Source organism: Rattus norvegicus, chromosome 1 (genome assembly GCF_036323735.1).
Source record: "Rattus norvegicus strain BN/NHsdMcwi chromosome 1, GRCr8, whole genome shotgun sequence".
NCBI lineage: Eukaryota > Metazoa > Chordata > Mammalia > Rodentia > Muridae > Rattus > Rattus norvegicus.
Window position 1 is genome coordinate 10940775 of NC_086019.1, and position 26883 is coordinate 10967657.

General features: G+C 39.2%; 1 protein-coding gene across 3 annotated transcripts; it reads left to right on the forward strand.

Annotated features, from left to right (window-relative positions):
* Positions 1 to 1701: 1701 nt before the first annotated feature.
* Nmbr (neuromedin B receptor) lies at positions 1702 to 25400 on the forward strand. 3 transcript variants are annotated; one of them, XM_039101531.2, is made up of 6 exons: positions 1702 to 2739; positions 3257 to 3308; positions 8418 to 8449; positions 12727 to 14762; positions 20649 to 20997; positions 24101 to 25400. In XM_039101531.2, the coding sequence occupies exons 4-6, from the start codon at positions 14341 to 14343 to the stop codon at positions 24500 to 24502; spliced, it is 1173 nt and encodes a 390-aa protein (XP_038957459.1). In that variant the 5' UTR covers positions 1702 to 2739; positions 3257 to 3308; positions 8418 to 8449; positions 12727 to 14340; the 3' UTR covers positions 24503 to 25400. The 3 variants fall into 3 exon arrangements, with proteins under 3 accessions (XP_038957459.1, XP_063137633.1, NP_036931.1); XM_063281563.1 differs by lacking the exon at positions 8418 to 8449 and having other exon boundaries at positions 2452 to 2739; NM_012799.2 differs by lacking the exons at positions 1702 to 2739; positions 3257 to 3308; positions 8418 to 8449 and having other exon boundaries at positions 14210 to 14762; positions 24101 to 24781.
* The last annotated feature ends 1483 nt before the right edge of the window (positions 25401 to 26883 follow it).

Below are 26883 nucleotides of genomic sequence, written 5' to 3' on the forward strand. Positions count from 1 at the left end.
AACAACCTACCAGTGGCCACATCCCCTAAGTAGCATCGTATAGAATAATATTTTATATGAAGGTAATAATATATGAATAACTATGATATGTAAATACTGCATATTATAAATATATAGCAATGAATATACTATTTTATACTATTTTATACTATTTTCATACTATATAAAAGTCAGCATCATTTAAAGCAGTTAAGAGCTGTAAGTGGGGTCTGGTGGGGTTGGGTTTGGAGGACACTGACCCTTCCAACTTTACTGAGATGAGGTCTCTTGGATCTGCAGAGCACCCTTAAAGTGTGCAGTGAGCTCCAGGGATGCAACGCTGTGGGTTATCACCAGTGTGGCATTGAATCCCTCCTTCTGAATGTCACTGTTCACCCAAGCTCTTGCTAACAACCCCAAGCAAGCCTCATTGCTTCCAACTTGGATTTTGGAGCAGATAGTTACTTTTGTTTGTCTTGGGTTCTCTTTATGTGTAGGGGTGTGTGTGTGTGTGTGTGTGTGTGTGTGTGTGTGTGTGTGTGTGTGTGTGTGATTTCTCCCTAGGAAAAAGTCGTTTACCTAATAGTCATGCAGAGAAGAGAATTTTTGACAGCTCTTCTTCTCATCCTTTAGCTCTTATGCTTTTTCCATCCTCTCTTCTGTGATGTTCCCTGAGCCTTGACGAGGAGGCTGAGATGGATGACCCGTCGATGGCTGAGCACGTGGTCATTTATTTTCATCAGTTATGAGTCTGCATCAATTATTACCCACTACAAAGAAGGAGGAGGAGGAGCAAGAAGAAGAAGAAGGAGAAGAAGAAGAAGAAGGAGAAGAAGAAGACGAAGAAGGAGAAGGAGAAGGAGAAGGAGAAGGAGAAGGAGAAGGAGAAGGAGAAGAAGAAGAAGAAGAAGAAGAAGAAGAGGAAGAAGAAGAGGAAGAAGAAGAGGAAGAAGAAGAGGAAGAAGAAGAAGAGGAAAGAGGAAAAGGAGGAAGCAACAGCAGCTTCTCTGTGCCCACAGTTGAGAGCAGCACTCACATGAATATTAAGAAGGCAGTGCATCTGGCAACATGATTATTAAGTGAAACACCAGTAGATTTGCCACTGTGACTTATGGCATCCCAACCATGAGCTTTTCACCAGAAATGAAATTTTTACTGTGTTTTGGAGACTTCAAGTCCAGTCAGAAAGTGCTTAGTTATACTCACAACCACCATGCTGTCATTGTGACAGTGGGCTCAACTTGCCTGGTAGGTTGGTATTGTGGCATTTACCATAGAGTGCTATGTATGACCAACTTTTCTCCCTGGTGGTCTATATTGCATCTTCCAACACAGTAAAAGCACACAGCATGTAGTTTCTTGGTCAGTTTGCCACTGCTTTCTCAATGTCCTGAAACCACAGTGAGCAGCGTCTTCAGCTACAGAGTCTGACCTTTTAATAATGGTGGACAGTCATTTGTCACACCCAGAATACAGCAAATACATAGGCAAATGCCAGCAGCAATCCACTGAACTGAGAACAGGATCCCCGTTGAAAGAATCAGAGAAAGGACTGGAAGAGCTTGGAGGAGCTTGAGACCCCATATGAACAACAATGCCAAGCAACCAGAGCTTTCAGGGACTAAGCCACTACCCAAAGACTATACATGGACTGACCCTGGACTCTGACCTCATAGGTAGCAATGAATAGCCTAGTAAGGGCACCAGTGGAAGGGGAAGCCCTTGGTCCTGCCAAGACTGAACCCCCAGTGAACGTGATTGTTGGGGGGGGGCGGTAATGGGGGGAGGATGGGGATGGGACACCAATATAGAAGGGGAGGGGGAGCTGCTAGGGGGATGTTGGCCTGGAAACTGGGAAGGGGAATAACAATCGAAATGTAAATAAGAAATACCCAAATTAATAAAGAAAAAATGAATACTTGGTAAATAACAGAAAACTTAAAGCTATAAGCAAAGCAATTCATTTCAACTAGTAAGTACTCAGTGAAAACCGTTTGAAATTTTTAGTATGTTTACAACTTTAAAATAAAAATTTCTGTATCTTGATAAATGATTCTTACAGATACAAAATAAAAATTTTTATTTAAAAAATAATAATGGTGGACAGACAGCCAAGCAGGCAATAGTCTGCATTATTTTGGTGTCTTTGTGTATTCCTTGTCCAGTAATCCATTTGGAGGTGTCCTGTACCTGGCCCTGAAGTTTCAATAAATGACTCATGTCTTCCTGGAAGAGTAGTTAAGCTCCACTGTTCTATAATATTTGTCATTAACTTACAGTCTAGTAGATTCACATAAGGCTAATTTCTACATCTTCAGCTTGGTTAACCCACCCCTAGCCCTTGTTATTCCCCACCCTTCTGCCTCATTAACATTTAAACCTTGAACTCTAAGGATCACCACCCCGTCCCCCATTCTTTCATCACACATGTATTCTACTATCCCCTATGATTGTACTTATTTATTTTTTTGACTTGGGTGACAATTTAAAAAGTTAAGATCATATGGAAACCTGTTATTCTGATTTTTTAATTTGATTTTTTTGTTTGTGAATATATATTTTTACATAAATGAATACGTGTGTGTGTGTGTGTGTGTGTGTGTGTGTGTGTGTGTGTGTGTGTAGGATGATACTGGGTATTTTCATTTATCCTTTTGTACCTTATTTTGACAGGATACCTCCCTGAACCTGGTACTCATGGACGACTAGACTGATTGGCCATGGGACCTTGAGATCCTTAGGTCTATTTTTGTTGAAGAGGTATGACTAATTTTTTAAAAACTGAGTCAGGTTTCTTTTCTTATTGTTTAGCTTTAAAAATTCTCTGTGTACTTGAGGTTAGTAGAATACTTGTTGGTCTTGCAAAGGACCCAGCTTCAGTTCCCAGCACCCACACAGTAGCTTTAGTTTCAGGAAATCTGATACCTTCTTCTAATTTCACAGGTTCTCAGCATATACTTGGAGTATGTAAATGCACACAGGCAAAACATCTGGATATGTAATTACAACAATTTCTTCACAATTAGTATACTTCAGCTCACTGATCTCATTCAGTCTGTGCCTGTTCCTTCTAGCCTCTTGACAATAGTTTTTACAAGGAAGAAGGTTATATTTTAATTAAATTAGTAAACACAACTTACCAGTTTTCTAAAATAACTTACAGTCATCCCCAGGTTATTTAGAATTTTCCCCATATGATTATGGAGGAATTATGTGGTTCTGTGTTTTACATTCAAGCCTGTGTTTTACTGTGAGTGAACCTTTGTGCTTTATATAGGATCTATGCCTAGATGATGAAGATGGTGTTGAAGAAGAACAAGAAGATGATGGTAAGGAGGATAATGATGGTGGTGGTGATGAAGAGGATGATGATGATGAACATTATGCATTTAGATGTGCATTTGTTTTGTCACCATGTGATGATAAGTTTATGTTTTCTTGGCGTTCCCTTTAGCTCTTTGTCAATGAACAGTTGCTTAGATTCCTGTGGGAACACTTTCAGGACTAGTCTTCTGTTCCTCTGACTCTCTTTTCATTCTTTCCCCAACATGACACTTTTTGACAACTACAGATTATGGCTTAAGGTAGAAAAAGTTCTCTGATTTTGTCCTTTTCCCCCAACATTATTTTTCCTATAATTGGTCTTCAGAAAATCCATGGAAACCCTACTGTCATTGTGTTGGTGCCCACATATTACCTTCCTGATCTATTGGTTGGGTTACACTGAATCAGGAGATCAAGGTGTGATAATGGACATATCAAGTCTTTCTTCCTATCTACAAATACAGAGAGTTGTTGCCATTTATTTAATTTTATGATTACACTTACTAGATTTTTGCAGTTTTCTTCACATGGATATTGTATATGCTTTGATAGATTTGCATTTATCAGTTTTATTTCAGAGACCCAATGCAAACACTTTCCTGCTTTGAATTTGAAACCCAATTAGTGGTGACAGTGTGTACAAAAGGATGTGATGCCTGAATGTACATTAATTATTTTATTTTATTTTCTTGAATATTTTATGTATTACATCTCAAATGTTATCTCCTTTCCCCCCTCTCCAATACCTCCCCTACTCCCTGCTTCTGTGAGGATGATCCACTCCCACCCACCCCCACCCACTCCTACCTCAACGCCCTGACATTCCCTGACATTGGGGAAATGAACCTTCACAGGACCAAGAGCTTTTCCTGCTATTGATGCTAGACAATACCATCTTCTGCTACATATGTGGTTGGAGACATGGGTCCCTCCATGTGTACCCATTGGTTGGTGCGTTAGTCCCTGGGAGCTCTGGTGAGTCTAGTTGGTTGACACTGTTGTTCTTTCTATGAGGTTGCAAACCCAGTCAGCTCCTCAGTCCTTTAACTCCTCCATTGGAGTCCCTGTGCTCAGTCCAATGGTTAGCTTCAAGCAGCCTCATCTGTATCAGTAAGGCTCTAGCAGAGCCTCTCAGGAGACATCCATATCTGGGTCCTGTCAGCTAGCCCTTCTTGGCATCAATAATAGTGACTGGGTTTGGTGGCTACATAATTCATGGATCCCCAAGTGAAGTAGTCTCTGGATGATCTTTTCTTCAGTCCCTGCTCCACTCTCTGTCCCTATATTTCCTCCAGTGAGTATTTTGTTCTCCCTTCTAAGAAGGACTGAAGCTTCCACATTTTGATCTTCCTTCGTCTTGAGCTTCTATTTTTTATTGAATATTTTTTATTTACATTTCAAATGTTATTCCCTTTCCCAGTTTCCCATCCATAAGCCCCCTGTCCCATCCCCTCCCCCTTCTTCTATAAGGGTGTTCCCCCTACCCAACCCCCACTCCTGCCTTCCCATCCTGACATTCCCCTACACTGGGGGATCCAGCCTTGGCAGGACCAAGGGCTTCTCCTCCCATTGGTGCTCATCCTCTGCTACATATGCAGCTGGAGCCATAGGTCAGTCCATGTGTACTCTTTGGATGGTGGTTTAGTCCCTGGGAGCTCTGGTTGGTGGGTATTGTTGCTCTTATGGGGTTGCAAACCCCTTCAGCTCCTTTGGTCCTTCCTCCAACTCCTCAAAAGGGGGGAAACTGTTCTCAGTTTAGTGCTTTGCTGCTAACATTCACCTCTGTATTTGTCACACTCTGGCTGAGCCTCTCAGGAGACAGCTAAATCAGGCTCCTATCAGAATGCACTTCTTAGCTTCATCAATATTGTCTAGTTTTGGTGACTGTATATATATGGACTGAATGCCTAGGTGGGGCAGACTCTGAATGGCCGTTCCTTCAGGCTCTCCTTCAAACTTTGTCTCCATATCTCCTCCTATGAATATTTTTGTTCCCCTTTTTAAGAAAGACTGCAACATCTGCAGTTTGGTCATCCTTCTTCAGCTTCTGTGGTCTGTGGATTGTATCTTGGCTAATTCAAGCTTTTGGGCTAATAGCCACCTATCAGTGAGTGCAAGTCATGTGTGTTTTCTTGTGATTGGGTTACCTCACTCAGGATGATATTTTCTAGTTCCATCCATTTGGCTATGAATTTCATGAAGTCATTGTTTTTGATAGCTGAGTAGTACTCCATAGATGTACACATATTCTGTATCCATTCCTCTGTTGAAGGACATCTGGGTTCTTTCTAGCTTCTGGCTATTATAAATAAGGCTGCTATGAACATAGTGGAGCATGTGTCTTTGTTGTATGTTGGAGCATCATTTGGGTATATGCCCAGGAGGGGTACAGCTGGGTCCTTAGGTAGTACAATATTGAATTTTCTGAGGAATAGCCAGACTGATTTCCAGAGTGGTTGTACCAGCTTGTAATCTCATCAACAATGGAGGCATGTTCTTCTTTCTCCACATCCTTGCCAGCATCTGTTGTCTCCTGAGTTTTTGATCTTAACCATTCTGACTGGTATGAGGTGGAATCTCAGGGTTGTTTTGATTTGCATTTCCCTGATGACTAAGGATTTTGAACATTTCTTTAGGTACTTCTCAGCCATTCGATATTCCTCAGCCGAGAATTCTTTGTCTAGCTCTATACCCCATTTTTAATAGGGTTATTTGGCTCTTTGGAATCTAACTTCTTGAACTGGATATAGTCCTCTATCAGATGTAGGATTGGTAAAGATCTTGCCCCAATCTGTTGGTTTCCATTTTGTCCTAATGACAGTGCCCTTTGCCTTACAGAAGCTTTGCAGTTTTATGAGGTCTCATTTGTCCATTCTTGATCTTAGAGCATAAGCCATTGGTGATTTGTTCAGGAAATTTTCCCCAGTAGCCATTTGTTCCAGGCTCTTCCCTAATTTTTTAGTTTGAGTGTATCTGGTTTTATGTGGTCCTAGATCCACTTGGACTTAAGCTTTGTACAGGGTGATAAAAATTCCATTCTTCTACATGCTGACTTCCAGTTGAACCTGCACCATTTGTTGAAAATGCTATCTTATTCCCACTGGATGGTTTTAGCTCCTTTGTCAAAAATCAAGTGACCATAGGTGTGTGGGTTCATTTCTGGGTCTTCAATTCTATTCCATTATCTACCTTCCTGTCTCTGTACCAATACCATGCAGTTTTTATGACTATTTTTCTGTAATACTGCTTGAAGTCAGGGATGGTGATTCCCCCAGAAGTTCTTTTACTGTTGAGGATAGTTTTCACTAGCCTGTGTTTTTTGTTATTCCAAATGAATTTGCAAATTGCTCTTTCTATCTCTATAAAGAATTGAGTAGGAATTTTGATGGGGATTGCATTGAATCTGTAGATTGCTTTTGGCAAAATGGCCGTTTTTACTACATTAATCCTGCCAATCCATGAGCATGGGAGGTCTTTCTATTTTCTGAGATCTTCAATTTCTTTCTTCAGAGACTTGAAGCTTTTGTCATACAGATCTTTCACTTCCTTGGTTAGAGTCACACTGAGTGAGGTATTTTATATTATTTGTGACAATTGTGAAGGGTGTCATTTCCCTAATTTCTTTATCAGCCTGTTTATCCTTTGAGTAGAGGAAGGCTACTGATTTGTTTGAGTTAATTTTATACCCAGCCACTTTGCTGAAGTTGTTTATCAAGCTTAGTAGTTCTCTGGTGGAACTTTTGGGGTCACTTAAGTATACTATCTTATCATCTGCAAATATCTTCATATGATCTGTGAACTGTTTCTTGGGTATCCCAAGCTTTTGGGCTAATATCCACTTATCAGTGAGTGCATACCATGTGCGTTCTTTTGTTACTGGGTTACCTCACTCCGGATGATATTTTCTAGTTTCATCCATTTGCCTAAGAATTTCATGAAGTCATTGTTTTTGTTAGCTGAGTAGTACTCCATTGTGTAGACGTACCACATTTTCTATATCCATTCCTCTGTTCAAGGTCATCTGGGTTCTTTCCAGTTTCTGGCTATTATAAATAAGGCTGCTCTGAATATAGTGGAGCATGTGTCCTTCATTTAAGTTGGAGCATCTTTTGGGTATATGCCCAGGAGTGGTATAGCTGGGTCCTCAGGTAGTACTATGTCCAGTTTTCTGAGGAACCTCCAGACTGATTTCCAGAGTGGTTGTACCAGCTTGCAATCTCACCAACAATGGAGGCCTGAACTTTAATTTTAAGTCTCAAAATTATGCTATGATTCATTATTATTTGCAAGAGTATTTTTTCTTGTTGGCTTTCTTTATCCAAGATTTTCTAACCCAAGTCATATTCATCCATGAACAAGAGCAGTTTTATTTCCTCCATCCCAGTTCATTCTTCTCTCTTGTCTTATTGCATTGTTGAAGATCTAGAACACTGTTAAACAGGAATGGTGAAAGGAGGGATATCTGTCCTTTATGACTGATCTTAGTGAGAAAACCACAGATTTCAAACTGTGATAAATATGTCTTCATTTATTCTATCTGGGATTTATTAAGCTTCCTATATTTTCATGGATTTTTAGCTTTCAATAAACACATAAAACTTGGGGAAGTATTTTTCAATGATATTGTTTTCTGTTTCATTTTCATCCACTTTCTGGCAATTAATTAAAGAGATATTAGGCTAATTATATATTCTGTGGTATGTTATATGTCTTAAATTTTATTTATTAAATTTAATTTAAAAGATAAATTAAAATTAACTCTTCTGTCTGCATCTTATTTCATCAAGTAGCATATATTTCCATCTTGGGAGTCACTATGGGTTTTCCCTAGGAGAAGTAATTTTTTCTTCTCCTGCTAGTTGTATAAAGTATATTTTCTATAGTAGACATTTTTCTGTTTAATAATTATTGTATATCTTTTTTTGTTTTCATTGTATTTCCTTAGAATGCATTTTTCTTTTCTGACCAAATGAAATAGAATTCATTCATTCTTATTATCTATCTACTATTATATTACCTGTATTGAGCTGAGTTTCGATCTTTATTAGCAGTTTTCTGGTTGGAAGGACAGAACATAAAAACCTTTATTATATCATTAATTTTTCCAACTTTAGGTGTAACACTTTTCAGAGTACTGTACCAGAGGGTGAGTATTCAAAGTTTCCTTATACTCCTGATGCTAGGAATGTAACTTACTTAAAGCACTTACTGTCCCATGAGTTGTTGACCAATCATTATTGCATAGTTATTTCACACATTTGGTTAAGTGTAAGGCATCCACCCTTCCCTTGGAAGAGAAAAACCTTTAAAAATAAATAGATTTTTAAGGTTTCTTTCTCTTGTCTTTCCCAGATCATATTCTCTTTAATTCACCGAAATTCCTACATATTTAATGTTATCTACCAATTCATTCTTGTAATGTGAACTGGTTTTCCAAGTATTGCCTATTAACTCATCTATACTTCTCTGTGTTCATTTGTTGAAACATACTTTTACATACATGTTTTCTTGTAGACAAGGTTGTCTTTGAATTTTCTGTTCCCTTCGGTTTATTTTCTTTCTTAGGAAGCCAGGTCCACTGTTCTTTGAGGATTGTTACTTTGTATCGCCATCTCATTTTTTTCAAACTATACATTTTCACTTTTATTTTTATAACATTGATTATAGTAGCCTCCAATTATTACATAGCAGTGATATTTGTAGTTAAATTTGTGTTTCCAAGCTTTTAAATGGGAATCTGTGAAATGTTGTAGTATGTATGACATTTAACTTCTTCATAATACTTTGAAAGTATATACAGTGGGAGAAATAAAGGTTATGAATGTAATATGTTTCAAATTATCTCACCTTACTTATAGAATAATTATATTAACAAATTTGAAACAAGAGCATGGTTCTTTATAGCTTCTGTATTGGGGATGTAAAACCTATAATGCGTATTTTATGAGGATTCAATTTTTCAGGGTTAAAAACTTATCCTTTACTTATTTAGAAATTACACTTATTGATGCATTTTAGCTATCAATTTCATTTAATTTTTATTAATTATTTTGTGTTGTATAGGTGGTGTGTGTGTGTGTGTGTGTGTTTGTGTGTGTACACATTCTTGTGTATAAGTCTGTAGAAGCCTACAAGGAGTTCAATTACCTTTTTTTTTTTTTTTTTTTTTTTTTGGTTCTTTTTTTCGGAGCTGGGGACCGAACCCAGGGCCTTGCGCTTCCTAGGCAAGCGCTCTACCACTGAGCTAAATCCTCAACCCCGAGTTCAATTATCTTATATTTTGGTTGTGAGCCTAGCCTTTAATGGCTGAGCCATCTCTTTAGCCCAAGTTATTTTAACTGATCACCCTCCACCAAATATTTGAGACAAGAAATCTCATCTAAATTGGAATATTCTATTTTGACTAAATTTTCCCTTCAAGAAGACACCAGGATCTGCCTGTCTCTGTTGCCTTACTGTTGATACAACAGACACATGTCTTCGTGCCCAGATTTTAGTCATATACTGGTGTTCTGTACTCTATTCCTTATAGTTACACAGCAAACACTTTACCCAGGGTTCCATCGCTAATGGTTTTATCTATGCTAGTTTTTCTTTAGGAACAAAGGAATATATATAACAGACATTGAACTCATAACATTACTTTCTTTTTTTTTTTTCCGGAGCTGGGGACCGAACCCAGGGCCTTGTGCTTCCTAGGCAAGTGCTCTACCACTGAGCTAAATCCCCAACCCCATAACATTACTTTCAACATACAGTTTTATTGGGATATTTATAGAATTAAGTACATCTTACCTCATGTAGTTGTCTATTGTAAAATATAATATTTAAATGCTTACCTCAAAGACTGTACCTATCAGTGAGATGTAACTTTTAGGGGATGATGGTACATTGAATGAAATAAAGTTTGTCCTTCAGGGCATGTCTATTGCTGATGTGTATTGAAAAGTTAGATAATATTTGTATTTTATTTGGAATTTTGGGATACATCTTATAATTGTGTAGTTGTAATCATTTAAAATTTTTCATAATAAAATCATTATTCACATGTTGTCTATGATCTTGTCGACCATGAACCTTAACATCTAAGTAGATATATATAGATTTATTAAAAATGAAAAGTTTCATTCAATACAAATTTCTTCTTTCTATGAATTTATTTACTTGTGTATTTGCTAACACAGCTTTTGGACTAAGCACTTTTCTCATTGAAATAGTTAAGAGTATACAGAGAACCAGGAGAAAGTTATATAATACTTTTATTTCACATATGCTTCCATATGCTTATATATTTAATGATACCTAGACTGCATCTAGACTGTAATCTAGACTGACATAGTAGCAGACACAAGAAACCTCCTTTTGGAGGGTTGTTCAGGGTATCCATATGATTTCCAAAACAATATATATTATATATAATATACATACATACATATACATATACATAAACATACATACATGCATACACATACATAAACACACATATACACACATATACATATACACACCTACACACATATACATACCTATACATACATATACATACACATAAACATACATATATATAAACCCCTTGTTTGCCTTTTGGGAGCAGAGAGTTGAGAGTGGGCCAGTGCTGCTGAAGATACACAGCTCAGATAACTCAGCCTGGCACTGACCTCACTCCTGTGGTATAGCTTCCTTGGTTAAATGAAGTACTATGTAGGCCGAGAAGAGAAGAAATCAGTTCAACAGCCCTATCCAGGTGCAGCACCTAATGCACCATGACAATTACCATGTGGTAAGATATTAATTACTGTAAGAAGTCATAGTCACATGGATACGACACCCAACAGCTGTCTAATCGGACTTGAGGCCCACTCAAGGCCACTCAAGGGAGAGGAATCATGCTTGGTACTAAGGTAGCCAGCTTCTCAGGGGTAGTGAGGTCATGGACATGAGGGGAGAGAGAGACAGAAAGAGAGAGATAGAGAGAGAGAGAGAGAGAGAGAGAGAGAGAGAGAGAGAGAGGGAATCTATTGCTTCCACTTTGATAGGTCAGCATTAATGGTGTATTGTATTGTAAATCTTATACTTAAGGATAAGTGTAGCCACCACTCCCACCCCCCACCCATGGAAGAAGGTTTGTATAGCAAATGGAAGTCATCACAGAAAACCACAACTGGACACAATCTAGAGTTCACGGGGAGCCCAGTCCCAGTTGGTACACATAGGTCACAGTTCCTGCATCTATGCCCTAAGAAACATCAAGCAAGAAGGGTCAGGAAGATTTTTTAGAACCTGACTCTCAGGAAGTCTTCTCTAAGCAGTCTTTCCTTAAAGTGGCTGCACAAGTAATACTAGAACAACAGAAATATCAATAGAAATGGCAAAATTAGTGGAAAGGGGAAATATCACAGCATCTTGCCCCTAGACAAAGAACAAGTAACTAATGATTACTGGGAGAGGCGTAATGAGCCTCTATCAGAGTTGAGCACTCTCATTAGCTTTCCATTGCAGAGTGGTCAGCCTTGAAACCATGTACATACAAACAACGCGAATGGATTCAGCACGTTATATATTTTGATACGTGTGTGGATACATATATAATAAGTATAACAAATTAAAAAGAGACCTGAGAGAAGTGACTAGAAGGTGCAAGTGATGCAATTTTATTGCAGGGAAAATATAAAAGAGTAAAAAGTCAATAAAATGGAATATTTTGATCTGGAAAGTTTGAGACCTCTCAAAATTTTGAGTTCTTTAAAAATTTACTTTGCACGATGAGACTGAATGTTTAAAGAGGAACAGCCTTAGAGATAAAATTTTAGAGACATATTTCAATTTATATGACATGTTAATTATTTTACAAAAGTATATTCAAAACTAGAAACAATACTTATTTATTGAAAGAAATGTATGTGAGAATTCCATTTAGCCAGCCTTAAACGTTGCAATGGACTAAACGGTGAAATTCAAAAGTATAAAAGAGGGGTTGGGGATTTAGCTCAGCGGTAGAGCTCTTGCCTAGCGAGCGCAAGGCCCTGGGTTCCGTCCCCAGCTCCAAAAAAAAGAAAAGAAAAGAAAAAAAAGTATAAAAGAAAAACTAAAACTTGAAATTGAGCTAGGAAAAAAATCGATTTTAATCCCAATATCCTCCTCGCTGTGTGAAATCTCCTTCGGTAGGTAGTGTCTGGAAAGCCGCTTCACTGGCAAGTGGGTTTGCACCTGTGCACATTTTATAAATTCATGGCTAGGTCATCAAAGGTGATCCTTGACTGACTTCCAATTGTTATAGTTTATATTTTAATACTCAAGCCCACACACCCATGTTCCCCAATGACAAAGCTGTTATTTATTTAATCTTGGAACCATTGTGTCTAGGCAGCTTATCATATTTTATTTATAATCATCATTATTTTGTTGTTGTTCTTGTTTTTTCAGGCATGCTGCGGAAGTCAGATCCAGTACAGTCCAGTTGCTTTCCTCCTTCCGTACCTTACATGGGCCCAAGGGATGACTTCCCTCTTGTACTGCAAGGCTTTGTGCACTAAGCCAGCTCTCTGGCCCTGAGCAGCCTCTGCACTGTGAAGTCCGGGTGTCGTGGCTATTCAGAAACTCACGTTATTCCTATTGAAAGATTATTAAACTCTCGATTTGGCTGCAGGGTGAGGTCCTGTAGTTCCAAATTCCTGAAACTGAAGTAAGAGAATCTATCACTTGAGCCCGAGAACTCAAGATCACCCTGGGTGACCTATAGCGTCACACTTCAGAAAATGAACATATTAGATTTTAAGTGTCTAAATTTACGACTGGCATTATCAACTCTAGGCACACATATACAGATAGAGTTAACATCACATTAATATGAGAGAAAAAAACGAGTTGGTGATTCATATTAAAAAAACCACCACTAACTTTTACAACATGTACATGAGCTTCGAGTCTAGCAAATTCAAGCCTGGTTGCAAGTGTGTGCACGGGAAACCCTGTGCAAAAATGTTCACAGAAATTTCATTTAAATCGGCTAATGTTGGGAAACTTGCAAATGTTAGCGAACGTGAGAAGGGATAGGTAACAGGTAATCTGTTTCTAGATGACCAAAACAACACATCTGCTTCTCTCAGAGCATGTATACTTCCCACAGATGTATGATGGACGAAGTCGGATGATGATTGTATCCTGAAAAGTTCTGTCCCCGTGATCCTCAAGGTGAAGCAGACATAGCGGTGGCTTCTACTAAACTGTCCTGAGAGTAAAGCACACATCTAAGAGATGTGCACTTTACACACACTGTAGCACCACAAAATCTAAGTTTAAAAATGCATCAACTGTGGGATACTTTCCAGACTTGGGGTTGGGGTTGGTCAGAGGATGATAGAATGGAGCACAGAGGAGTCTTTTGTAGCTGGCTGGCTTGCTAAATTCAGTGTTTTCAGCACTGGGGACCTGCCAGCTCAGATCTCCAATCCTCAGAGGCTCACAAACTTCCTGCGTGGGCTCCTCCTGCTAGGAGTCGCTTGAGGATGGATGTATAAGGGGACACAGAAGGAAAAACAGATTCAGCCACCCTTCAGCTCCACACAGTTTTACAATAGGAACGGTGGAGAGAAGAGTGGGGCGAATACAAGAGGCCCCGTGTTGGTGGCAGTTTTTTCGCAGCCGCGCAGCTTGTGGATGACTTCCGTTCCGTGGGGGGGGTGGGGGGGTGGACCAGTTAGGCAGGTAGGGCTCTGGGTCCCACAGGGACTGACCTTTGTCCCCCTGCTTGCTAATAGCGGAAACTAAGCCATAAAGATAGAATAAAGGCTCCACTGCTTGGCTTTTTGTTTTGAGTTTAAATCGCTAACCCGCGGCAGTGAAGGGAACCTCTCCTAGGGTGAAGCTCTGGAGCGCAGCGGGCAAAGACTTCTCTGCAGGACCGCGCGGTGGCTCAGTTCCAGGAGCCACAAACTTGCCAGGATCAGAGACAATCAACTAAACCCAGGTCGTACTCACCGCACTTTCGAGACGCGCGAGTGCAGGAAAACTCCCGCGAATCCCCTGGGAAAGGACACCATGCCCCCCAGGTCTCTCCCCAACCTCTCCTTGCCCACCGAGGCGAGCGAGAGCGAGTTGGAACCCGAGGTGTGGGAAAATGATTTCCTGCCTGACTCAGACGGGACCACCGCGGAGTTGGTAATCCGCTGTGTGATACCATCCCTCTACCTAATCATCATCTCGGTGGGCTTGCTGGGCAACATCATGCTGGTGAAGATATTCCTCACCAACAGCACCATGCGGAGTGTCCCCAACATCTTCATCTCTAACCTGGCTGCGGGAGACCTGCTGCTGCTGCTGACCTGCGTCCCAGTGGATGCCTCCCGATACTTCTTTGATGAATGGGTGTTCGGCAAGCTGGGCTGCAAACTCATCCCAGCCATCCAGCTCACCTCGGTGGGGGTTTCCGTGTTCACTCTCACGGCCCTCAGCGCTGACAGGTAAAAAAAAAAATACAGGTAGCAAAGGGATCACTGGAAAAGTGATGGACAGGGGCAGGGGACTAAAAGACTGGGAATTGGAGTGTGCAGGATAGGATGTTAGGAAAGATAGGATGTTAGAGGCAGGGGAAGGAACGTATATGTATATAAGGAAAGCCTAGTAAGTCGAATTAAAGCATGACAAGTGGAGTTTAACGTTATAAAAAGGGATTTAAATAATACTTAATGGTACCTGCATCCCCCGACACACTTTGTGAACCTTACTAAGCCTGGAAGAGCGTAAACAAGTTTAAATTCAACTGTCCTCTGGGATTTTTTTTTTCCCCATGTATGCAAACCTGCGCCGCGTACTTTACTGATTCAATAGGGTGGCATTCTGCTATGTTAGAACCCTAAGTTTAACTTTAGGAAGCTGCTTAGTTCGGACTGTGCACCATTTACAGTACGAAGTAAATATTCGTTTAAGGGAAACCATTAGAATAATAGGTATTCTTCAAAAATAGGCTCTCACATCCTGTGGGAAAATATTAAGGTCTTCTACTTCTTGTTGGAATCAAGACCCACCCCACCCCCATAATGCTAAATGTTAACGTCTTAAGACCGTGCTATGAACACAGCCTTCGTTTACAAATTGGCTTTCATGTACTACAGCAGTGCGATGTATCCATTATCCTGCTTGGCAGATCATTCCGTTCAGTGTTGTCCTTTCCCATGTGCAGCTCCTGAAGCTCAGATTTCTGGGAGGGAAAATGAGGAGGCTACAGCTGTTATCCCTGGCTGCCTGCAGTATGCTTTTGGGTCTTTCCAGGAAGGAAGGTCTGGGTGGTTGACTGGAGGCAGCGTATATAATTAGCTATCAATTTTGGAGCTGTGGTTTCGTTGCCTTGGGAATGAAGGACAGACTGGTTATTTAAGCTAAACAATGTAACTTGAAAAAGGATATTCGCTCACCTTTGCTAATTTGCATAATGAATTATTAAAGAGTCTGGATTTGAGTTTCTTAGGGCTGGTTATAATGTCCTTATACCAGTTTGGAGTTGAAGAGTTAATATTTATTGGAAGTAAGACAGTATTCAGTGGAGTGTCTTTTGTTGTCGTTAAATAGATACTTATTTCAAGAAATGTGCTATTTTTAAAATGGTCGTGGAAAAGTGATTGAAACTGTTGAATACCCTATGAGGCCAATTTTGCCCTCTTGGCTCCAGTTTTACTTGAACTTCAAAGCTAAAATATGACATGGAAGCTTGGCTGCTCTTCTTCAGGTGTCCTATTTTAATCAGACTGTTAAAGAAATAAACTTAATTAGAATAAAACACGATATTTAGCAAATGCCATCAGAGAAGACCACACCAACCATCCTTTAAAAAAAAATCGATGACCTTTTTAAAGTATGGCATTACTAGCAAGACTCAGAAGCTTGAGTTTATGTCAAACAAGTTTTCCAGTCTGTCGTCATGGAAACAAGTAAGTTTGCCTAGATCAGAGGCCAAGGATTGAAGAGCCTCCTGTATTTAGGACTCTTTGAGGGCATCCTATGCATACTAGGGGGACTACGGGGTCATCAAGATACTCTCATTATAATGATGGTGGATTTCCTCTTTTGGACCATTGAGTACCCTGACTGTTTTCAATTTGTTTTTTATGGAAGCTTAATAGTTAAAAAAGTGCCAATAACATATAATAAGGATAAAAAGGGAAGAAAACAGGTGTATGAAAAATGAAAAAGGGACAAATACAGGGTGACCTGTACTTACAGTAAGGGTAATTACGTTTTCTGAGAGCTTTTGAACTGTCATCTCAAAAGGAAACATTACCTCGTACAGTAGAGGTCCAGCTGTGATTTTTACAGAGTCACAGTCACAGAATAAACTGCAACTTCTGCACCTAATTTATTACTTTATTATTAAATAGAATAGGCTATATTATGTCGGAATGTAGTAAATTATGTCTTTTACTCAATTGATTTTAATCACTTCCATTTTCCTTCCACTTAGAAAAAACATCAGTGACTTGAGACGCACTGTGTTGTTCTTGAGTATTAATATTGATCCCATAATTTAGTTACAGCTACACGATTCCTTGTTTGTTTGGGTCACATGTGGTCAGTAGGGAAGGAATGTGTCAGGCTGGATTTTACAGCAGCTGGGTCTTTACTGCCACTTTTATTAATACACACTTTACCTGGAAAGGGATGATGGAATAACACAAAATATATGCTCCTAAGGTAGTTTACCCATTTAGAAAAAAAAAAAAAGACTAATAGTTTCAACACGGCATGACGTTTTAAGAGAAGGCATCTGCTTTTCTAAATAACAGACGTTTGGTGTTTTCAGAAATTCACTGTGATTGTGCACCCACTACTCTGGACAGCTTGCAGGAAGCCTGAGGCAAAATTGCCCACTGCTGCATCAGTCCTGTTGGAAACTGTTTCTAAGCGTAGCTTGCATGCAGATCTGAGCAATCAATAAAGTAAAGGCAGAATCTCTCCGTTCATATCCTAGAGACTCTGTCTCATTCAATCTCTGGAAAAGCCCGGTCTGTCCTCCTCGTTGCATAGTGGTCTTACGTGACTCTGAAGCTCTCTGTACATTGAGTGACACTAGACAGCCTCCATTGCACGGCCATTCTGTCCTAAGCCAGTATCTGACAGCTCCACTCACCACAAGTGGTCTCCATGGATGATGTCCTTATTACCCAAGCCAACAGTGATTCACTGAGAAGTCACGGTGGGCTTTGAGCATTCTCCTGTGCCTAGAGAAGCTATAATGAGAAGTCGCTTTGCTTCTCTCAACATACGGTTCACACCTGAACTTTTGCTGGCCTCTTTTCTGCACAGTAAGGCTTGAAAAGCAGAAAGAGGGAAGTTTAAGGAGACATGCTTAAAGAAACAGATTTTTGAGATGCCTTGATGGTTTTTGCAAGAAGTAAAAATGATCTAATTCTGTAATTTGTATTACGATTAAATCCAAATTTATATTTACATTAAATTTGTACCACATACAGACATAAATGAGATTCAAATTGATGAGTAAATCTATCCACTGATGCTTAATAAATGAATGATGATTATACATCGCCATATCTGCCTTCTGATTGGTTATTCTTTAATTCAGTTTCCAATTAGGAATATCTCTCAGAGACTATTTGTAAAAGAAAAATGTTAATACTTTGCACATAACTATGCTCCAGAGTTTAATGAAATAGCTTTTATGCCGAGGGACGTCTTTCTCATGTTTTATGTAAATATTTGAAGAAAGCATGATAAAACATGCCCACTTTGAAATGCATTAGATGGCTTATTTCTTTATAGACTTTCAAAGATATACTTGTAGCATTAATATTCTTTCACAGCTGGGTCTATGGATCTGTGGTAGAGTGCTTGCTTGCCTTGCATACATGATATCTGGTATTTTCTAGTACTTTCACCCCCCCTCACAAAACAGAAAAAAAAAACCCCACAAACATGCAGTAATTGTGAGCTATGTTATACACTGATAGCTTTGGTAATCTGTTGTCTTTTGTATTATAATTTTTTGTTTACAGAATTTACACTGTTGTCTTTTCATTAGGTTGGGTATTATTAAAAGACTTCCTGAGCTACAACTCCCTTTTCTTGCTGGAGGTGAAGAGAATCATCCCAGTTGAAATGGTCCTTCTTATTTTTGTCCCAGTCCCTTGCTGGAATTATTTTCCTAAATGAATGTTGACTTATAGCTGGCAATCTTATCATAACGAAAGGTTTATACATTTTCCAACTGTGTTGAGTTTATTTACCATCCTTTTAGGGTCATAGTGCATATTATAATCTGAAGGTTTGTGTCCTCCTAAAATCCATAAATCAATCCTTCCCCACAAAGCAATGGTAATAGCTGGTACCTCTTACACCCTTTGCGATGTGATTAGGTCTTTAGAGTAGGGCCGTTGTGAGAAGTACCCCAGAATGATCCAGTAGAAGACAGTGCTTATGAGAAAAGACTCAGTGAAACCACCAACTGGACCACTCTGTGGGTAGAAAGAAAGCCTTTAGGGGGAACAAGCTTCCAGGCTGCCTCTGAGAATAAAGGCTCGCAGCTGGGCTGGGAGGCGAGCAGGCCTATATGATAGTCTTCAGGATGGGGTCTTTGAGAAGAGCAGGGTGCTCTGACTGACTGGGAACCTGATACCCTTGCCCAGGTAGTCCAGGTAGTTGACTGTTAGGGGGGAAGGGAGGTAATGGCTTTCCTGGTAACAGAAACCAGTCTTAAAAGAGCCCTGAGGAATGCTGAGTTTAAGCTTCTGTTTACCCAATAAAACCCTTCTGTTTACCCAGTCAGAGTCCTTGTGTTTAGGATCCTGTCACCAGCACTGCCATGTTGGGGCCTGCTTTGGATCTAACACACACCATCCAGGAATGACACGCTCACCAGGCACTGAATCTGTGAAAGCCTTCATCCTGGTCATTCACTCTTCTGGGCCATGCAATAACTTTCTGGAGTTCATAATTCACCCAGTCTAGGATATTTTAATTTAGCATTTTAAATTACCCTTGACTAAGTATCTGAAAGTGTATTACCAGATATGTTACAGAGAGGGGAATCTTCCTTTTATTTTTTAAAAATGTGAAGGGCATTGAGAGTATCTTTTTGGTTCTTAGCTATGTAGAAGAAGACTTGTTATAGAGATTGATTATCTGTCTTATTCCTTCTCCTCCTCAATTGAAAAATTAGATTCAGCTGCTTTATTTATGTACTTACGTATTTTGGAAATTTGCCCGTTATGAGTTATCTGATAAACGTTATCAGTCAATGGATATGTGACTGTCAGGAGGGAGACGCCTTCATCCACACTTTGCAGTGAAAATAAAAAGGATTTAGGTTTTTTTCCTAAGTGGCATCACAGACAATAACAAATTAGTCTAACTGAGATGGCTTTTTATTATATTCTGTTATCTCTTAGATACACTTTCAAATACTTTTAAAGACAAATATAACTTGCTTTTGGACAATTTGGTTTGTTCGGGTTTTCACTCCTTCATTTAAAGTGTGGAATTGGCCATGACGAGTTAGGGATCAAGATACGATGTCTCAGGAAGTGAGTCCCGTATCATCCATTCCCACTGCACATTGCCACAAACACACAGGAGATGAGACGAGAGGCTTCTATATGGTGCAAAGCAATAAACGTCTGTTCATAAAAATAGAACAGTCTTCAGTTGTCAGCTCTCTCCGTGGGATTGTGGAGAGAACTCTCACTCTGGCCTAGTGTCTACAGTTCGGTGATTAGGAAAACGTGAAAGCAAAATGTTTGAAGACCCAAACGCCAAAGCTGTGAGAATGAATGAAGGTGGAATTCAAGTGCACTGCTTGGTGGGCCTTTACAAACGCAGGTATTTCCCTTAGATAGCAATTACAATGTTAGGTTGGAAACGAAGGCATTTAAATAAAAAAAAGTGTAACAAGTGCTCACATTCCCTGAAAATGGATGCACGCACTGTACGTTGACTTTGTAAGACAAAATCATCGTGAAAGAGCCAATTTCCACCCCTCAGAAAAATCCATTTTTAAATATTTTGCTGTGTCAACAAACCCTGCAATGAATTGTAGGCCCTGATACGGCAGGGGATGAAGAAAATATGTTCGTACCTCTTCTGCCAGTGAGATTTATGTCCCTCTCCACTTCCTCCCTCCCTCCCTCCCTCCCTCCCTCCCTCCCTCCCTCCCTCCCTCCCTCCTTCCTTCCCTCCCTCCGTCCCTCTCCTCTTCTGTCCCTCCCTCTCCTCTTCTGTCCCTCCCTCTCCTCTTCTGTCCCTCCCTCTCCTCTTCTGTCCCTCCCTCTCCTTCTACCTCCCTCCTTCCACCCCTTTCTTTTCCCTCCTTCCTGGAGAGTAACTTGAGACTTTTGTCCTAGGTACAGAGCTATCGTGAACCCCATGGACATGCAGACGTCTGGTGTGGTGCTGTGGACCAGTTTGAAGGCCGTGGGCATCTGGGTGGTCTCTGTGCTGTTGGCTGTCCCTGAGGCTGTGTTTTCGGAAGTAGCACGCATCGGTAGCTCGGATAACAGCAGTTTCACAGCATGCATACCCTACCCACAAACAGATGAGTTACATCCAAAGATCCACTCAGTGCTCATTTTTCTTGTCTATTTCCTCATACCCCTTGTTATCATCAGCATTTATTATTATCACATTGCGAAGACTTTAATTAGAAGTGCACACAATCTTCCTGGAGAATACAATGAACATACCAAAAAGCAGGTAAGCTGGTTCCCAGTGCGTGTGTGTGTGTGTGTGTGTGGGGGGGGGCGTGGTAAGGGTGCTAGTCAAAACCAGTGACTGCTCTTTTCTGTCTTATTTTATGCATTGTCCATCCTATGAAATAACAAAGACAGACATGGGCTTTCGTTTGCCTTAGCTGAAAGGATTCTTGGGGAGTTTCTTACATGTGATTGTGTAACATGGTAAAGAAATCCACCTGAGGATGGGATGGAACTCTAACAGCAAGAGGGGGAAGGATGTAGGCACGAAGTTCCCTAGAGCTTTCTGGCCAGCTAATCTACTGTGTGTGCATAGGTTTCAGTCACAGAACCAATCTACAAAGATAAAGTTGAGAATGATACCAGGAAATACATGTAAGCCAGCTTCTGACTTCCACACATGTGCACATGCACATACATACATATATGCACACACATGCATATACACGAATGGATAATAAATAACAATAAACCAATGTTTGTTTGTTTGTTTTTAAACTAGTGTCCCTGTAAGAGCATGAGGAAGAGTGGAAAAGGGCGTCTCTTTAATGACCATAAGGCAGTGCTTAGGGCTGATCAGGGGGCTGGAGTGGGCAGTAGAATAGGAGGCTCTGGGTTTGGGGATTTAGCTCAGTGGTAGAGCGCTTACCTAGCAAGCGCAAAGCTCTGGGTTCAGTCCCCAGCTCTGAAAAAAAGAAAAAAAAAAAAGAATAGGAGGCTCTAGAAACTGCAGAGAAGCAGAGAAAACGAATGCAAAGCCAAAGTAAGCTGGAGGTTGGGGCTCTGGCCTATTGTGACTGTGAAACCTTTCCCATAAAGATCACACACAGTAGCTGAAAATTAGCAACATGTAGATTAGCTACATATTTTGTTGTTATTGTTAAAGGACAGGCACTAATAATTTTGGTTAATGTGATTTGGGTGAAAGCGAAAGTGAACAAATGTTCTGGTGTGAACGTTTCTTGTTGTGTGTTTCTACATTCCTGTAGGGAAAACTCCAATGGGTCAGAACTCCTGTAACCATAAAGGTTTACAGGGAGGTGATGGCCACTTGTTGCCAATTTGAAGGCAAACAAATTTAATCTGAGATTACTAAAAAGTTAGTGGTGGGCTAGATGGAGTAAGAGAATGGAGCTGGGATCCACTGATCAGGAGCTGGTGGAGGTTGCCATGGTGCAGAATATCCTTCATTAATTAAGAACTGTCACCACGAAGAGTTGACAGTCATTTTAAAGACTCAGAAGGTGACTCAATGTTTCAGATAAATGATTTATTATTCATGCATCTGGAATCCCAGAAAAAAAAACCATCAATGCTATAGGCTCATTGTGTCCTTTATGTAACTGGATACATTACTCAAAGTTCTATAACCCAGTTGGTATTACAATTGGATATTTGATACTTGGTTTTTGATTTTTTTTACATTGAGTTCTTTGCATAGCCATGTTTTTTTTTAAATCATTTGTTCTGTTTTATTTTCGCAAATTTCCCTTTGCTGATTTTTAAGCCCTAATTGGTAACCGATTCTTGACACTTTCCAAGACACCCTCTCAAAGCTTACCTGAAATTGGATCTATAGCTTCAGAGTGTTATGGGAAGTTTTACAGCCATGCTGTGTCATCTAGAGAGGACACACTGAGTAGTCTAAATTCCACACTCAACACTTCTTAAAACGCTTGGTTTGTCCAACTTAGCCTACCGAGATGCATCATTAGTGTCACAGCACTTTACTCCTGAGTGTCAGCTATGTTCGCTCTGGCTTTCGGATTTTCCAGTTCTTTTTGGAGTATTCTGGCAACTGACTAATGGCTCCATCGCAGAAATGTGGTGACTGTCTGTCAGTGTCTTCTGATATTCTGTCCCTGTTCACACTGGTATGTTTAACCATTTAAGCAAATGGGAAATAAGTTCTAAGTTTTGCACTCTAGATTTTATGTTAAAATATTAAATGTCTGACTTTGGATGGTACCTATTTCATCCCTGAGGACTTTCTTAAAAACAGTAAGCATAGTATTTTATTAAAATTCTATTTAAAAAACCTAAAATCTAACCCAATTTATGTTACTAGTATTGGTATTTTCCTTGGAAGTTAAAAACCATCTTATTTACCTTATCTATCTATCTATCTATCTATCTATCTATCTATCTATCTATCTATCTATCTATCATCTTTTGACTATCTATGTATTTGTGTATGTATGTATGTATCTATCATCTATCTATGGCTATCCATCCATTTGTATATCTATCATCTATGTATCTATTATCTTTGTGTATGTATGTATATATGTGTGTAAACATGTGTGCGCATGCATGCCATAGTGTGTGTGTGTGTGTGTGTGTGTGTGAGAGAGAGAGAGAGAGAAAGAGAGAGAGAGAGAGAGAGAGAGAGAGAGAGAGAGAGAGAGAGAGAGGCAACTTGAGAACAACTTCCTGGAATTACTATTCTTTTTCTACCATGAGGGTCATGAGTATTGAACTCAGTTTGTCAGGTTTGGCAGCATGACTTTAGCCACTGAGTCATCTCTCCCGTCCCAGAAAAGAATTGTATTGTAAGTCAGGAGCCTAAATCTCCATGTCTATGTATTTGTTTGTTTGTTTGTTTGTTTTTTATTATCTACTTGTTTGAAAGATGGGGGCGATAAATAGGTAGTGATACCTGGAGTAAAAATTAGTCCTGTCTCATCAGGTCATTTTTTCCTTGTTTAAATACCTTAATATTTGGAAAATATGTGCACCTCAGTGTATTTTGTTTAATTTATTATGTTTAATTTAAACAAAATAATTTATGATTTTACTAACATAGTCCTGTCTTAAGTAAAAGGAAAATATTTTAAGCCATTCATTAAGATAACTGCTTTTGCCATGAAGATAGTCGTTTATAATTTATCACCTGATCTTATGTAAATACTAAATACATTGTGAAAAAAATGACATAGTAACCAAAATTGTCCTGGTCAAACAGTTAGAGCAATCGCTTTGATGAGGTGATGAGGTAAGGAAACAGTTCTTACGTTTGGGATTCACCACTCACTCTGGAAAGTCTCCTTGCTTCTGTGACGTAAGTTATGGCTGCAGCCGACTCCATTTCCTTCTCTTCACAGATGGAGACACGGAAACGCCTGGCCAAGATCGTTCTGGTGTTTGTGGGCTGCTTTGTCTTCTGCTGGTTTCCCAACCACATCCTCTACTTGTATAGGTCTTTCAACTACAAGGAGATCGATCCTTCTCTTGGACACATGATTGTCACCTTAGTGGCCCGGGTTCTGAGTTTCAGCAACTCCTGTGTCAACCCGTTTGCTCTTTACCTGCTCAGTGAAAGCTTCAGGAAGCATTTCAACAGCCAGCTCTGTTGTGGGCAGAAGTCCTATCCTGAGAGGTCTACCAGCTACCTCCTCAGCTCTTCAGCAGTAAGAATGACTTCTCTGAAAAGCAACGCGAAGAATGTGGTGACCAATTCTGTCCTGCTCAACGGACATAGCACAAAGCAAGAAATAGCACTGTGATCGGAGACCATCCAATTCATCCTCGGGAAATACCATTTTCGCAGCTTTTCCATTATTATTGAGCGAAGCAGAGCTAAATAATCACCACATTTATACTGCTCCCCAGCTAATTCATGATTGACTCAAGCGCAAGGCACGCACTTTTGTCTGAATAGAAAGAATTTTACCTTACACCACACACATCTAACTCACACGTAATTCACATATATCTCCTGCTAACATCGGTTTACACATTCCCTTGGGATTTAAGACATTCCAACAAGCAAATGTGGCATATTGCCTTTAAATTCTTAAGCCATATAGAACATTTCCATAATGACTCTGTAATTTAGTGAGAGGTAATGATCAAACTCCCATTATTTGAAATATAAATTACATCATTCTGCTGAGGAAATTTTATCCATAATTAGTATTTATATATATATATATATATATATATATATATATGTGTGTGTGTGTGTGTGTGTGTATGTATACATTAATTTGAAAAATACCAAAGTGGAGCTTAATCATATTTCATTAATATTTATTGTTCTTTGTATAATTATATTTTACAGAAAGGTTTGTAAGTCCTAGGTATTGTACTGGAAAATATGATGGCATTTTATTATGAATTATAAATTGATATATGAATATGACTTACCTTGCACATGTAAAACGTTATATAATATGCTCCAAATTTCAACACTGTTACTTGTATATTTGCATGACAATCTTTGTAAACACCTAAATTCCTTGCAAATTGACTGCTTCTGCATAGATAGATTTGTGTAATTCAGACGAGTTCTCATGTGCTGTTGTCAACTTACAAGTGTATGGGATCTCAGGCATTTTTTTTTTCTTCTCTGCATGGTATTACAGTTTTCACCAAATAAACATCTTTCCATTTGTCAAGAAATATACATTGTCTTTATTTTTTCTCTAAATTTATAACTTTATTATTCACAGATTTTTTTCAAATGTCAACAACCCTTCAAATTCTTTCTTTTTTTAAAAATTTATTTATTTATTTATTTATTTATTATTTATTTATTTTTACAGTCTAGATTTTATTCCCCTCCCAGTCCACCCTCTGACTGTTCCACATCCCATACCTCCTCCCCACCACCACCTGTCTCCATGAGGATGTCCCCACCCCACCCACCTCACCAGATCTAAAGCATTATCTTTATTAAACTCTGAAAGCTACCCGTTTTTTTTAAGCCCATACCAAGCATCTAATAATCGACCTTTATGCCATGTTTCCTTTTAAATATGTTAAGGTGTTTTCTGGAACATTAAGCTTCCCTTTCAATATCCCTAGCCCACATGAAAGGTGTGAAGTAATCATTTGGACACAGAAATTGAAAAGTAAACGTAAACAGATTACCCGTGGCGTTTGCTAACATGAGCGACAACAGACACTAAACAAGTGCTTTCTCTTTTGCTATTTTTAGGTTTATTACCAGAGTTTTATATGGAATTATTTAGAAAAAAACTCTTAAAGGAATAAAAGACGAGACCAATTTTCTAGGTTACATCGATTCTCAAGTTTGGGGGAATCTTGATTCAAGAGATCACACAGTTCCACAAATTAAATGAGAATAGTAGTACATTAATGAAACGTAAACCTGGTCATTAGCTTCCATGAACTACACGGATATGAAATAGTTCTTGTTTGCTTTATTTTTATAGATTGGGAAATTGAGATTCAGCTATAGTTAGTAACTTAGAGAAGATTATTCTGCTATGTGGACAACTTGAAATATGAAACCAGGTAGCACACTGTAGAGTGAATGCTCCCTTACTCCACTGCCATTCATTCTACATCTGGTCACCAACCTCATGAAATCGCGCGATGTGCACAAAGTTTACATTAGTTTTGAGCATCTTACAAATCTTTTAAAGCCCAGTCAGTACAGTCTGTAGAATCATCACCTAAGAGCAAAGAATCTTTGGTCCATGAAGAATATTTCTCATTAAAAAATATTATGATACTAGACACATAGGAAAGATTACAAGACCCATTCACATACGTCTTGGAGGGTCTCAGTTTCGTGTATGTAGAAATATATGAAATTCTGTAAAAACACATGTATATATCCTGTAATATATTTATATGACCTTAAAACTAAAAGGGCATGTATATACACTAAATATGAATTCCTAAGAATTTAGAGATTAAGAGCATACAATTGTGAGATATTTTGTAATTTATGTTTGGGAGAAAAATTTCTATTTAATGTTTTAGAAAAAATTTCCCTAGACATTTAATGAAAGTGTTTTTCTATAAAGATATCAATGGCATGGATCGAGCAAAGACAGTTCTTACTGCCAAGTGATCATAATAAGGTAAACTAACCCAAAACTTACCTGTGAAGCACATAGAACCATGGTAAACC